The sequence below is a fragment of the Astyanax mexicanus genome, chromosome 17, assembly GCF_023375975.1.
Source record: "Astyanax mexicanus isolate ESR-SI-001 chromosome 17, AstMex3_surface, whole genome shotgun sequence".
Taxonomy (NCBI): domain Eukaryota; kingdom Metazoa; phylum Chordata; class Actinopteri; order Characiformes; family Acestrorhamphidae; genus Astyanax; species Astyanax mexicanus.
Genome location: NC_064424.1, coordinates 45,365,212 through 45,380,270, shown reverse-complemented (window position 1 = coordinate 45,380,270; position 15,059 = coordinate 45,365,212). Strand labels below are relative to the sequence as shown.

Genomic DNA, 15,059 nt, shown 5'->3' with positions numbered 1-15,059 from the left:
GAATGTGACACAGATAAGTACTTCACACAGTGTCAGAAAACATAATAATGAATGTAGGTTTGGTGGATGAAGGAGAATGACGCTTAGCAGAGACTGTACAGTGCCAACAGTACAGTTTTATGACTTATCAAACAGTGCTTATTTAATTTAATTGCTTATTTAAATGAATGTGATGTCCAACAAACTCTGTTACCCAGAAAATGTAGGTGTGATGATCAGATATTTATCTTATACACATACTTTTGGCCATATAGTCTCTTAGAATGGAAAATGTATGATGTGTGTATACAAATACAATTTTAAAATTGCCCACTTTAAAATGATCAGTTTCTCTGTTTTTACGATTTATAGGTTCATAGTTGTTTAGAAATAACACTATTTGGTGGAAGAACCCTGATTTTTAATCACAGCTTTCATTTGTCTTGGCATGCTCTCCTCCACCAGTCTTACACACTGCTTTTGGATAACTTTATGCTGCTTTACTCCTGGTGCAAAAATTCAAGCAGTTCAGTTTGGTGGTTTGATGGTTTGTGACGATTCATCTTCCTCTTGATTATATTCCAGATGTTTTCAAAGTGTTTCAGTATAATTTTTTATGTTGTCAGTAGTTTATAGAATAAAACAATGTTTATTTCACTCAAACATATACCTATAAATAGAAAAATCTAAGAAACTGATCATTTTGAAGAAGTCTAATACTTAATGTGCTTCAACATAGTATTATGGTGTGTCGGAGCATTATGGCTACTGTTGTCAGGAGCCTCGCGGAGCCACAAAAACTGGGGATCAATGCTAGGCTAAATGCTAAGGTCAGCCAATGCAATCTTCTCTCCCCTGTCTGTTTTTTTTTTTTTTTTAAACACAATTGCCTGAGCCTCAGCTAAACCAAACTGGAGCTAAACACACACCAGAAAGGCAAGAATCTGATAATTTTGCTAACTTTTGCTAGAATTTCTTCAGATTGCCAACAGCACAGTGTGTTCTGAGAGGGACTTCTTCTGATCATTTTTCTTGCTAAACATGGCCATACACTTACTATTTTCACATCAAACAATTTAGAACTATTTAGAACACATGCTACTTCTATACTGTTGGTCTATATTGTTAATAAGTAAAACAGTTACAGAGTAATGTCACTGGTTACCTTATTCTGAACAGGAGCTTCTCACTGCTGGTTTCATTTACTTTGAAGACGTGATTGGGTGGGTACCACATGCGGTTGCTCTCCCTCATTAGGGCAAACAGGCTGCTGTAGAGTGGACTGATACCTGCAGAAACAAAAGAAACACATACACAGACACCATGTCAGCCAATCACAAAAAACAGAAGTGCTCAGAAACATGCATGTATGACAAGTAAAGTTGTGGACGGAAGCTCATATTACCGTTACAGTGCAAAATATTCATACTCCTTTTCACATTTTGCCACCTTAGAACGACAAAGTTAAATTTATTCAGTTTCTGAATCAGTTTCTCTGATTTTGCTATTTATAGGTTTATATTTGAGTAAAATGAACATTGTTGTTTTATTCTATAAACTACAGACAACATTTCTCCCAAATTCCAAATATTAATATTGTCATTTAGAGCATTTATTTGCAGAAATTGAGAAATGGCTGAAAAATGCAGAGCTTTCAGACCTCAAATAATGCAAAGAAAAAAACAAGTTTATATTCATAAAGTTTTAAGAGTTCAGAAATCAATATTTTGTGGAATAACCCTGGTTTTTTTCATCCATCTTCCTCTTGATTTTATTCCAGATGTTTTTGGTAATTTCTTGGTAAAATCCAAGAAACACTTTCAGGTTTTTTATTTTCCTGGATTGTCCTGTTTTTATCTCCATCCATCTTTCCATCAACTCTGACCAGCTTATAAACTATGCCCCTGCTAAAGAAAAGCTTCTCCACAGAATGATGCTGCCGCCACCATGTTTCACAGTGTGGATATGTGTTCTAGGTAATGAGCAGTGTTACTTTTCTGTCACACATAGCACTGCTTTGCATTCAGGCCAAAAAGTTCAATAAAGTTCAACTTTGGTCTGATCTGACCACAGAACCTTCTTCCACATGTTCCCTACATGTCTTGTGGCAAATTATGTATATGTAATATGTGGTACTTTCCACTGGTCACTGTGAACAGACTCTCACTCTCTAGCATTGTATATCTGATATCTGATATGTATTGAGCCATAATTTTTCCTGATAGAGATATCATCATACTGCACATGAATAATTCTGCTCTTCTGCTGTAAACACATACTGTATATCTGTGGGTGTTTATGTGTGTGGTGTTTGTGGTTAATGCAGTCTGTGTATAACTGTCTGATAACGAAACTGGAAATGATTGACTGTTTGATAAGAGTTTTTACGGCTAATGCTACTAAAGCCTCAACTTCTTCTATCTGAATTAGATATCAGATAAAGATGGCATCATCTTGATGTGGTTATCACGTTAATAAGAGTGTTATAACCACTGTTTTAAAAAGGAAGAGGTTAGCTAAGGTGGGATGAATAATAGCACGGTGTGAACAGAAGGTGTGTCAGCCACAGCACATCTGCAGAAAAGAGGCAGCAACAAAAATACACATGCACAAATTCCTCCCATATGGACTTTATATAGACTATATAAGGACAAAAGAATTAGGATACCTGCTCATTTACCTATTCTTCCTAAATCAAGGGTATTAAAAAGAGTTTATGATGTTTTTGTTGGTCTCTACAGTTTAGGGAAGGCTTTCTACTTAATACTGGAGAAAAGTGAGGTGAGGATTTTGGACAATCACCACCTCTCATAATTTCGTACCTAAATCCCAAAATCATCCCACATGTATTGGATGGATCACCATAATTCCAGAGAATGCAGATCCAAAAAAGCTCTGGTTCTTAATCACAGTTTTTTTTTCATGCATCTTGGCATCATGTTCTCCTCCACCAGTCTTACACACTGCTTTTGGATAACTTTAGGCTGCTTTACTCCTAGTGCAAAAAAAATATCTTATTTTTTTAGCTGTATATATCTTTATATACAGTACTAGTCAAAAGTTTGGACACATTCTTATTAATATTTGTTCTGTATGATTATTATTTATTGCATTTCAGTTTAATATTAAAGACTATGAAGGATATTTGAAGGAACACATATGATGGTACAATAGATAGTAGACAAAAAAGTGTTTGACGTTCACAAATGCCTGCATTTTTGGGACGACTTGGAGCATAGTGTGAAGAAAAAGCAGATAACAAGATCTCAGCACCTCTGGAACTTCTTTAAGACAGCTGGAGAACTTTTTCAGGTTCTACCTCATTAAGCCAACTGAGAGAATCAGCCAAGAGTGGGCACAGTTGGCATTAAAGATAAATGTGCTACTAATAAGAATCTAAAGTATAAAATATATTATTGCTTGTTTAACACTTTTTTTCTATACTTTATAATTGCATAAGCATTTCTTCATAGTTCTGATGTCTTCAATATTTATCTACAATGTAGAAATTAGAAGGGGTGTGTCTTTGTATGTGTTCGTTTGATTGGTACTGTATAGCAATAAATACAATATGTCCCATATGTAGCATTTGATCCATATGTCCTGTTGTTCTCTGGTTTTCCTATATTCACTACAAGCACACACACACACCACACACACATCTGTAAAAAAAACACATACTGGACATTTTCTCTCTTTTATTGAGAGCAGTTACGATGGGTGTGTCCTTTCTGGCCTAGTGTGAAAGTTCAGTTATCAAGCAACAGATGGCCATATGACCAGCACTTGTGACGAACACACACACACACACACACACACACACACACACACACACATTAGTTGGGTGGGGGAAGTGCAGGGGAAATTAACAAGGTAGTAGTAGTAGTAGTAGTACTAGTTGTGTGGGGTGTGGGTGGGGAAAGTGAAAAAAGGACATGACCTTGATTATTTTAGCTGACCTCGATATTGTACATTCTGTTTATTTGCATGTGTGTTTACATAAACATAATTATCTCTCCCTAATAGCTAATAAACTGTTACTTTGCATCTAAAATAAAAAGCAATTAGATTCTACTACTAAAATTCAATTTTATCAACGGAGCCTGACAGTCCAGTACTATGTAATATGTACTAATTGACCCAAACATACATTTATGCAGACATATATAGACACATGGCATGGAGACACACATGTTTCAAATGGCATCTTGCAGCACAGCATAGACCTGGGTAGCTCTTGCTTTGTATGGGCAAGCATTAGCATGCTGAAAAATTGCCAGTTGAAAGCCTGGCCATGAGAGGAACCACACATATGTCCTGCATATATCGCTGAGCTGTTAGTTAGCTCCCCAGTTCATCACACCAGTAGTTGGGGAAGTCTCCACAGCAAAGGCATCAATGCCAGGCAATTTACTAAATGGACCATCCTGCTGTCTCACTTGGCGTTTTCCACCATGAAGCACTATTTTTGAACCGTTGACCGCGTTCCACCAACAAAAGTAGGTTCCAGAACTAGAAACTAGGTTACTAGGTTCTTCAGTATGAACCGTGTTCACTGCCGCTGTGCTGCGTCGTCTATTGATGATGTATGATGTGATGTTTTGACTAAAAACGCACCTTCGGTTCTTAAAAGAACTTATTTTTCTTATTTTGGGGGAAGTGCTATCAGTAATTTATATTCATATATATTTTATATATATAAAATCCTACCCATTATGACAGACCTACAACAGCTTCTCAGGTGGCTACCCACTGCTCTGAGAGTGTGTTTTTTGCATTTTTCAATAGTAAGTCTGTGTTTTTGCTGATTAGCTTTTCTTTATTTTCAAGTACTCACTTCTTATTTTTATGTAATTCTTAAGACTATTCTGATATTCTTGAGTTAAGAGGGACAACTAATGCACTTCAGGTCAGTTATATATGCATAGCCTCTTCTTGTTCTGTTTCTGCTTATGCTTTTGGGTTGCAAGTGTGTGTTTAAAATGCAGCTTTTTTTAATCAGAAGCAGCTCTGCGCCGCATGCACTGCACTCGTGTGTTAATCAGTGCAGCTTTTAAAACTTGTCTCAGGAAAAATATACTTCACTGAAAAAGAAAAAAAAGCAGAACTGAAATTAGAACTGAAATACAAACAACCTTCAGGTCTTTTCTTTAGTTTTGCAAGCTTCAGGTCTGATATAGTCAATATGTCCTTGGTCTTAATTCAGATTTGGTGTATACTGGTCTCGTCCTTGACTCGGAATTGATGTGTCCTGGTCTTGAACATTGACCCAGATTCAATGTGTCCTGGTGTCTGCCTAGACTCAGACTCAAAGTGTCCTGGTCTTGAACTTTGACTCAGTCTCGATGTGTCCTGGTCTTGGTTTTGACTCAGCCTCAATGTGTCCTGGTCTTAGTATGACTTTGACTCAAAGTGTCCTGGTCTTGAACTATGACTCAGACTCAGTGTCCTGGCCTTAGTAAGACTTTGAGTTAATATGTCCAGGTTTTAGTATGACTTGGACTCAATGTGTCCTGGTCTTGGTGTTGCCTTAGACTCAATGTGTCCGGGTCTTAGTATGACTCAGACTCAATGTGTCCTGGTCTTGAACTTTGACTCAGACTCAATGTGTCCTGGTCTTGAACTTTGACTCAGACTCAATGTGTCCTGGTCTTGAACTTTGACTCAGACTCAATGTTTCCTGGTCTTAGTATGACTCAGCCTAAATGTGTCCCGGTCTTGGTTTTAACTCAGCCTCAATGTGTCCTGGTCTTGGTTTTGACTCAATGTGTCGTGGTATGAAATATGGCTCAGACTTAATGTGTCCTGGCCTTAAAGGTTGACTCAGATTCAATGTATCCTGGTCTTGAACTTCGTGTCCTGGTGTCTGTCTCGATTTGGGCTCAATATGTCCTGGTCTCAGTCTTGTCTTTGATTAAATGTGCCTTGTATTTTATTATGACTCAATATGTGCTGATCTTGGTCCCTAAAGCTTTAACAGGCAGTTTTCTACACACACTATAATGACATAATAATAAACAAAGTTAAACAGATCTAATTTGGACATAAACATGCGTGGAGGGAGATCATGTAAACAGGACGTGATGACAGTGGGAACAGGAAGTAGCGCTTGCCCACAATAGTGTCACGCTTTGCCGTGGCTAATGCCAACACTGATAAGACAGGAAGAAAAGTGAAAGGAGAGAACAGCGTGTGACTTCTCTCTCACACGTACACCACAGACATAAACACACACCAAAACGTACACAAACACATCGTCAAACACACTCAACTCACATGTGCGAGTACACACATACATATATATCTATTTTTTTTCAATAAAAAGGCAGTTATTACTTAAAAATTTAATTTTTAATTAAAATTTTAAATACTGTTTTTGCTTGTAGGAGTGGGAGATAAATAATAAAAAATATAAAATAATATCACAATATTTCATGGTATTTTTACGATAACAATACACCAGGCAATAAGACAAAACACTGAATTAAACTACTGCAACAAAAAAAAAAGTTTTATCGTTGCATACAATATGATATGGCACACCCCTAACTGAGAAATATATATATATATATATATATATATATATATATATATATATATATATATATATATATTTCTCAGTTAGGGGTGTGCCATATCATATTGTATGCAACGATATATATATACATTTTTTATTTTTATTTATTTATTTTTTTAATTTTTTAATTAAAATTACAGAAGTCAAGGAATTGTTACAGAAGTCAATGATCCAGAATGTCATGATACTAAAAATATTAATAATGCACTCCAAATATCTCCATATATCCAAGATTAAAGTAAAATAAATGATACTGGACAGATATAATCTGTCTAATCTCTAGTAGATATATAATGTAAAATGAGAACAGTATGATTTTCTCTTTTGCTTAAAAAAGTAATTTGAAAATAAACTAATACAAATAAAATAAATAACAAAAAAAGAAATATAAGAAATAATAATACTATGCACAATAATAGTAAATAAACATTGAAATACAGAAAGAAAGAATGATAGGAAAAGAAATGAGAAAGACAAAAATAAAGAATAGAATAGAGAAACAGAAAGAGAGAGAGAAACACACAGAAACAGAGTCTGTGTGCACTTGTGACCGACAAAGGCACATGACTGAAACTGAAACAACCACAGAACTGTCCACTGATGCCACAGTGCTGCCTGACACTGCAGCGTCTAGACAGCTGGTGCGGGGCTGGGAAATCCATTGTAAGGGTTATACTGGAACTGTACGATACGGAAAAAAACACCTGTATTGTGCTACTACATACACGAACACACGAAAACTAGCGATGCCATGCCAGAGAATCTCTGTAGAGGAGAGATCTCTTTCTATGATCTCATTGGCTGTATGTAGCTGCTGCTCCTGACTCCCAGTCGCTGACTGAGCCAGATATTAAACATGTTGAATATATGTTGGGCATCTGCGACTCGTCGGTGATCATTCAGCGACAGATCGGCAAGCGTCTTTCAGTAGTTCACACTACGCAACAGCAGAAGCGCTGAGTGATCCCTGATTTGCCTCCAGGCAGAGTTTTTCTCTGCAATCAACGAAAAACCGTCCCAAAATCGTGTAGTGTGAACCTGGCATTGAAATGCAGGCCTGGGAAGCATCTGAACCACAATGTAGAGAAACTCTAGCAGCAGGTTCAGGAAGCATTCTGACCATTCTGGCAACAAGCCTGGGAACATATCTGAAACACAATATAGTCGTGAGGAAGAATTACTTCTGCAGCAGGTCTGGGAAGCATCTGAGCCACAATGTATAAGCTATTCTGAACACATCTAAAAACACAATGTAGCATCACTAAAGCAACAGGACTGGGATGCATCCAAGCTGTGATGTAATGTCCCTCCACTGCTGGGTTTAGTAAAATATAAAATATCCAAGCTGTGATGTATTTTACTTTAGCAGCAGACCTGGGAAGTGGCTGAGCTGCAATATATAGCAAATTTGGCAGCAGGTTATAGAAAAATCTCAACCACAATGTAAATTCAATCTGGCAGCAGGTCTGGGAAGCATCCAAGCCACGATTTGGAGCTGCTACAGCAGCAGGTCTGAACCACAATGTAGAGAAACTCTGGCAGCCGGCCCGGGAAGCATCCGAGCTGCTACATAGAGAGACGAATAAAACACGACCAAAACACTCCCTGTATAAAAATCTTGCAAAGTATGTACTTAGTTGGCAACTAGACAAATATATTCAAAAGGTAAACCAGAATGCCTTTGGTTAAAGCAGGTTAAAGCAGTGTACGTGTGTGTGTGTGTGTTTTCTCTCTGTGGTTTGGCAGCACTCCTGTTCCATTTGTGACGCCAAGTTCAAATTCACATCAGATGTGTGCTCATTAGGTCACAGGTCAAAAGTTTAGATCCAGCAGGGCTGTACTTCACACAGGCATTTCAGACATAATGATCAGATTTAAGCTTTATGGAGGGGAAAAAGATCTTCCAGACCGAATCCTTCTCCAGTTAAAGCAGCTATTTGAGCTCTGCCCACCTTCCAGTGAAATCCAAAACTACAGCAAATAGGCAGAACTGTGCAGAAACCTAGTGCAGAAAATGCAGTAATATACGTAACACTACGCTGTGTGTAGAATATGCTGCAACTAGGGTTGCAACAGAAGAATTGTGGCCTTGTGATCAGGTCACTGGTTTGATTCACTTAACCAACATGACACATAATTAGAGCCTCTATCAACTACCAACTGCACTACTCTTTATTTTTCTTTATTGTAGTTTAAAATATATATTATTAAATAATTTCATTAAACAGGGTAATGCTGGAAGGTTAAGGAGACATCTGAGCCACAATGCAGAGTCACTCCAGCAGTAGACATGAAAAATGTCTGTACCACAATATACGGCCACATCCGAGCTGCAATTTAAAGCACCTATGGTAGCATGACGTTCGTCAATTAATCAATTAAACAAACATTCAAACAATTTCATTATTAGATTATTGTTGTGACTGTAATGGCTTTCCTTATTTCCTTATTAGTATGAAGTTGGAGCTAATCGTGATTTAAATTGTGATTATTTTTAATCCCTTAAACCCTAAACCTGTTTCAGTGATTAACATATCTATCAAATATAATAAGACATAAATATTAAGGCACTGTCACGCCGACTACGGCTCATTCTGCAGCTCCTTTTATTCCCGTTGAGCATGGGAGTGACTATGAGCCCAAAGACTACAGTTCCCAGCACTCTACGGACTACAAACGCGGTGATGTCACAAAGCCATGACGCATCTCTGTAAGAGCAGGCTTTGTCTTCACACACATGCTTGCAGGCTATTGGCTAATTCGCTAAATCACAGCCCATGCAATTGAAAAAATTTGTCCATTCAAATCGTAATTTCAATTAAAAAACGATTAATCGTTTAACTTCACACCCTTTTAATTAACACATTTAAATACCAGCTATCATTAAAGCCACTGTCCTAGGTTAGCATCACCAGCGATACCAAAACATTAAGGTCCAATCACCAATCCCTTGGTCCTACCACTTACTCCTATCCCTTATTTTCGAGTGTACCCCTTCCCCTTGGAACAGAGTTACAGTTACAGTTAATGCTGCAACTTCTGCCGTATGTGGCACAATTTAAGTTGGAACGGGTAAATTAGCTAGATAGCTTGCTACTGAGACAACTAGCGATCATTTTTATGCTTCTTATAAAAGATTGTTATGAAGAAACTACACATTATACTCTGGTAAAATAGCGCCATCTTACCAGTGATTCTCATACTCCTTCGTTTGAAGTGTGCCTCTGAAAAATCTCTGTATGAATCCCTTCCCCTAAACTACCCCTTCAGATACACATGTAAAACAGAGGGGTAAGGGTAGGGCCAAGGGGTGAAAATGGGATTGGGCCGATTCTCGTTAGGCTGGGGTTAAGAGGGGTAGGTTAAGGGAAACTTTACCTTTTCCTTTGAATATGAATCACATAAGAGGACATGCATTTTGCTGGCAGTGCAGTGGGACAGTTGCAGTTTAATTCCACAGAAATAGGAACCATCTCAGTTTGTTTGGTCATCACACCATCGACATGTGTCTGTTCTCTCAGCTGTGAATTACAGCAATGCTTGAATCACTTACAGAAATGAAGCGGATCATGTTTGAGCATGTTTTGAAGCGATACCTGATTCTGTTCCTGGGGGAAAAAAGCAACTCTGACACAGCAGGATGTTTCAGCCAACAGATGCTCGAGCACAGTGTACTATGACCTAAATAACTCCCTGTGAACCATAACCTGGTGGTTTGACCCCCTTTAGTAAAAGCCTAAGCCCTTTTTTTATTTCCCTCATTTCCACTTCTAAATTTAAACGGATTTCCTGTGAAGTCTAAAGCTACGGAGCTATGAATCTGGTGTAGTTTACATTTGCATTCATGGTATTTACCTGTTATTGCTATTCAGACTGATTGTAAATGTGCTAGAAATCTGGACCTAAAGTGTAAAAGCTACTTTGAATCAAAGATCAAAGTCCAGCAGTGATGGCATAGTTACTTGAAAAAAAGTGATCTGATTACTAAAAAAAAAAAAAAAAAAAAAAAAAAAAAAAAAGTAAATTATTTACTTTATGGATTATTTGATTTAAAAAGTAACTAAGTTACTTACAAGTTACACTTTTAGTTACATTCAGCAGCTACCGACAACACCTATCACCACCCCTCAACACACACACACACACACACGCCCACCCACACCCACACACGCCCACCCACACCCACACACACCCACACACACCCACACACACCCACACCCACACACACACCCACACACACACACACCTGCTGCCTCAACATAACTTCGCTCCACCTTTGGGACTTGTTCTGTATTTCCAGCTAGAAAATGTGCATCTCACTCCTCCCTCCAGTGTGTGTGTGTGTGTGTGTGTGTGTGTGTGTGAGGTGGAGTGAGAGGGTGGGCTAGCTGTGTGTGTGTTCAGCCCAGGTGTTAGTTTTTGCCTGTTACCTTGTTAGCTCGCTAGCCAGTTGTTATTTTGGGGTGGTTGTGGCCGACAGGAAAATGACAAAAAAGTAATGTACAGTGACTTGGATAAGTAACTTTGATCTGATTACTGGATTGGAAATAGTAGAGTGTTAGATAAATAACTCATTACTTAAAAAAATAGTGAAACCAAAGGACCAAAATTTTAGGTCCAATCTAAAGAGGTCATCCAGATCTACTAAACCATGGTCTGGTTTGGCTGCAGTGTCTATTATCACCTACTTAGCAATAGAAAGTGCTGGTGTGATTCCTGTATCTACTGTAGCTGTAGATTAAGAGTTATTTATTACTGAAAAACAAGGAATCCATTGGAAATTTGTCATGTTAAATAGTCTTGTCTGTATTTATTGTAGTGCTATAGTTTTATATTGCATTTTCATTACACTTCTGAAACCCATATTTGCGAAGGGGAGTAAAATTCTGGCAGCAAACAGCAGTGTGAAACCAAACCTAACCAAATATGTACAATATAAAAAACACATGAACCTTGGTTTGAACTCTGTTACAGGCAAGATACTGCTGTTAGCCACTGTGTTACAACAGTCACTCAAGCTCATTACTCAGAATTAATAAATACTTGTATCCTTGTAGTTATTTTAAACTCAAAGCAGTTGTAACAAAACCATAAACTCAAAAATGCTGAATTTCACAGAGCAATTTATTACTCTTTTATAAGCTTGTTAAAATTCAAATACTTACCAGAGAACAGTCTTACAGAATATCACTAATCACTATACTAATCGTCACTACTCAAACAAACACTTACCGCACTCTCTGGCTGCTTTAATGCACAGCTCCTCCGCCACGTAATCTCCCGGGGGGTAAGTGAGGGGTGGGCAGTCGCTGGTGCTCTGGCCTTGCCCATGGCTGCGATGGTAGAGGTGAACCTGCAGGGCGGCGCTGGAGGCCAGTTTGAGGGGCAGCGTGTCTCCGTTCGGATGAGGCGGACTGGGACATGATGAGGTTTCCATGGCAACAAATGTGGTCCAGGCCATGTGTGGTCACGCTGTATCTCCCACCTGTGGGGGAGTGCGGAGGGGGATTAATTAGTTTTGGGAAATAAAGCTAATGCGCTCAGTACGACAATTATTCCTGACTGTGTCAGCAATTAATATAACAAAGCAATCAGCATAATGAATCATCACATCATGAATCATTTACACAGTGTCCAAATGTTTGTGGACACCCCTTGTCACGAATGCATTCATCTACTTTTTTTCAGCTTGTTGTAGATATTGCTGATACAGAGAGTTTGTCTAGTCTACTTGATAATAAAACACAGTGGATCAACACCAGCAGATGACAGACATGTCTCTCCAAACCATCACTGATCATCAGTAAATTTTACATTTTATTTAAAGGAAATCAAGGGGGCAGAGTCTGGAGGAAGAGTGGAGAGACACACAGTCCAAACTGCTTGAGGTCTAGTGTGAAGTTTCCACCAATCAGTGATGGTTTGGAGAGACATGTCTATATATCTGCTGGTGTTGATCCACTGTGTTTTATTATCAAGTCTAAAGTCAGAGCAGTTTTGTTTTCCCACAAAATCTTACAGCACTTAATGCTTCCGTCTGCTGACAATTTTTATGGAGATGCAGATTTAATTTTCCAGCAGGACTTGGCACACTGCCCACACTGCTAAAAGTTCCAATTGGTCTTATTATAATATTCTAATTTTCTGAGACTTTCTGAGAATTTTCTTCATTGGCTGTAAGCCATAATAATCATCAACAAATAAAGAAATAATAAATGCTTAAAATAAATCACTCTGTGTGTAATACATCTATATAATATATGAATTTTACATTTTAAATTGAATTACTAAAAGTAACTTTTCAATGATATTCTTATTTTCTGACATGCACTTGTATTTACACGTTTCGACTTAAAATAAGCAATGTTTTTTTTTTAACAATGTAGAGAACATCTACTACCAGAAGTAAACAGAAACTTGAAACTTCATCCTGCATTCTTTCCTAATCAAAGCAGTGTGTGTGTGCGTGCCCATGTGTATAAGAACAAGGGTAAAGAATGCTTTCCAGGAATCTTGCTGTGATACTCAGCGTGTTAACTGCTTTGAAGTTTACTCACCCCTGACATTCTGGGTTAAAAAAATAACCTTCACATAGAAAAAAAGATAAGAAAATGAATGTTGTGATGTATAATCTATCTACATTTACAATAATCATCCCCTTAATGTGCGCCGCACTATTTATTTCATAAACAAAAACTGTCTGAAAATAGATGCTGCTTTAAGTTTACACACTCTTTGCTGTGAATGTCAAGGAAGTGATCAACAGTGACCATTAGCGCTGTCTGTGTTTTATACACATCATTATACAGGGGTTACGATACAGCATACTGTGGAATACTGTGGAAGTAAGCAGGGTGATGCACAGATTTTTTATATCAAATTTTAAGAAAACTGTCAGGGTAAAAACAATCATAGTGTCATAAACACATCTCTGGAAAAAAAAATAAGAAACCACTTTTTGCACCAGGAGTGCAAGCATAAAGTTATCCAAAAGCAGTGTGTAAGACTGGTGGAGGAGAACATGATGCCAAGATGCATTAAAATAGTGAATAAACACAAGGATTATTCCACCAAATATTGAGAACTCTTAAAACGTTATGAATATTAACTTGTTTTCATCTTTCATCTTTTATTTGAGCTCTGAAAGCTCTTCATTTGGTTTATTATTTCAGCCTAATTTTCTGCAAATAAATGGTCTAAGTGATAATATTTTTATTTGTAATTTTGAAAATGTTGTCCGTAGATCATAGAATAAAACAACAATGGTAATTTACACAAACATATACCTATAAATAGCGAAATCAGAGAAGTTGATTTAGAAACTTGAGAGCTCTCTTAATGTTTTCTAGAGCTGCATATATCTCATCTGTCCAAAGCACCAAACATTTTTACCAAATCTTTGGACACATCTCAGTTCTTGGTGTACACATGTAATTACTTTTGTGTCTTTTGGAACCAAGCTTTAGTGACTAGCCACAAGTATTTTACTATAAACAGCAAGAAACTGGCTGAACTGGCTGAAAAAATAAAAAAATAAAAACAACTTGCAGAAGAGTGATCAGCAAGTCTTCACATTTCTGTGGAAGAACACTTACACACAAACTGCTAACACGTTCACTGGCTTCCTGTAGGAGCTTATAGATATAAAACTTAACACTGGCTTACAAATCTGTAAGCCTCTGTTAACTGATGGCAATGTTGAACGGCTAGCTATACTCTCTGACTCCGGCTGCTGATGGAATGAAGCTAACTGTTGTATTTGCTTTATATTTAACACAAGGCTTACACATTTACCCTTTACTTGACCGAGTCAATCCACCGAAGCATGAAAAAACACATTTACAGGAATCACAAGGCCTCTCACCGCAAAAGAGCTCTGACCGGATTCACTTCACCTAAATTCACTAAATTCACCACACCAGCAGAATTAAGAGTTTATTTCCATTATGTGGTACCACACACACACACACACACACACACACACACACACACACACACGCACACACACTGAGGTGTCAGACACTGGTCAGAAGCAGAGTTTCCACATAATGGCCTTTTATCTTAACCTCAGGTTAAACTCTCAGCCTTAAAGGATCTGTATCACCCTGGATCACACTGTAGATAACTCAGATATGCTAGAGGCGGGAAATAAATAAAGATTTTTACAGCATCATGGTAAACTGTCATATCGAATTGACAATATGCTTTTTGTTAAGTACATTGACTAAATGATCAGTGCTTTGAGAACACAGACTCAACTGCATATTTCATTGCAAACAGCTTAATTAGGCCTGAATAATTGAATAATGTGCATTAAAAACTGACTGAAATCATTGTACTTTGCGCGAGAGATTAAAATATACATTTTTAGCAATCTGCCACTGCACTCTGCAATACTGTGTATTGTGAAAATGTCTTTAAAAAAATTTGATAATATTTTTATACTGTTCTTATAAATTCTATACAGTATCTAGTAAATTAAGGAATTTACTAGTATATTTAT

General features: G+C 37.6%; 1 protein-coding gene across 3 annotated transcripts in view; it reads right to left on the bottom strand.

The window, feature by feature from the left end:
* Positions 1 to 15,059, bottom strand: part of jak2a (Janus kinase 2a) — a 55,127-nt gene that overhangs the window by 21,469 nt on the left and 18,599 nt on the right. For all 3 annotated transcript variants that reach the window (XM_007252799.4, XM_049466320.1, XM_049466321.1), the window contains exons 2-3: positions 11,789 to 12,041; positions 1,145 to 1,268 (exon numbers count right to left, since the gene is read on the bottom strand). In XM_007252799.4, the coding sequence (XP_007252861.3) occupies positions 1,145 to 1,268; positions 11,789 to 12,017 (353 nt within the window). In that variant the 5' untranslated portion in view covers positions 12,018 to 12,041. The remainder of the gene's footprint in view (positions 1 to 1,144; positions 1,269 to 11,788; positions 12,042 to 15,059) is intronic.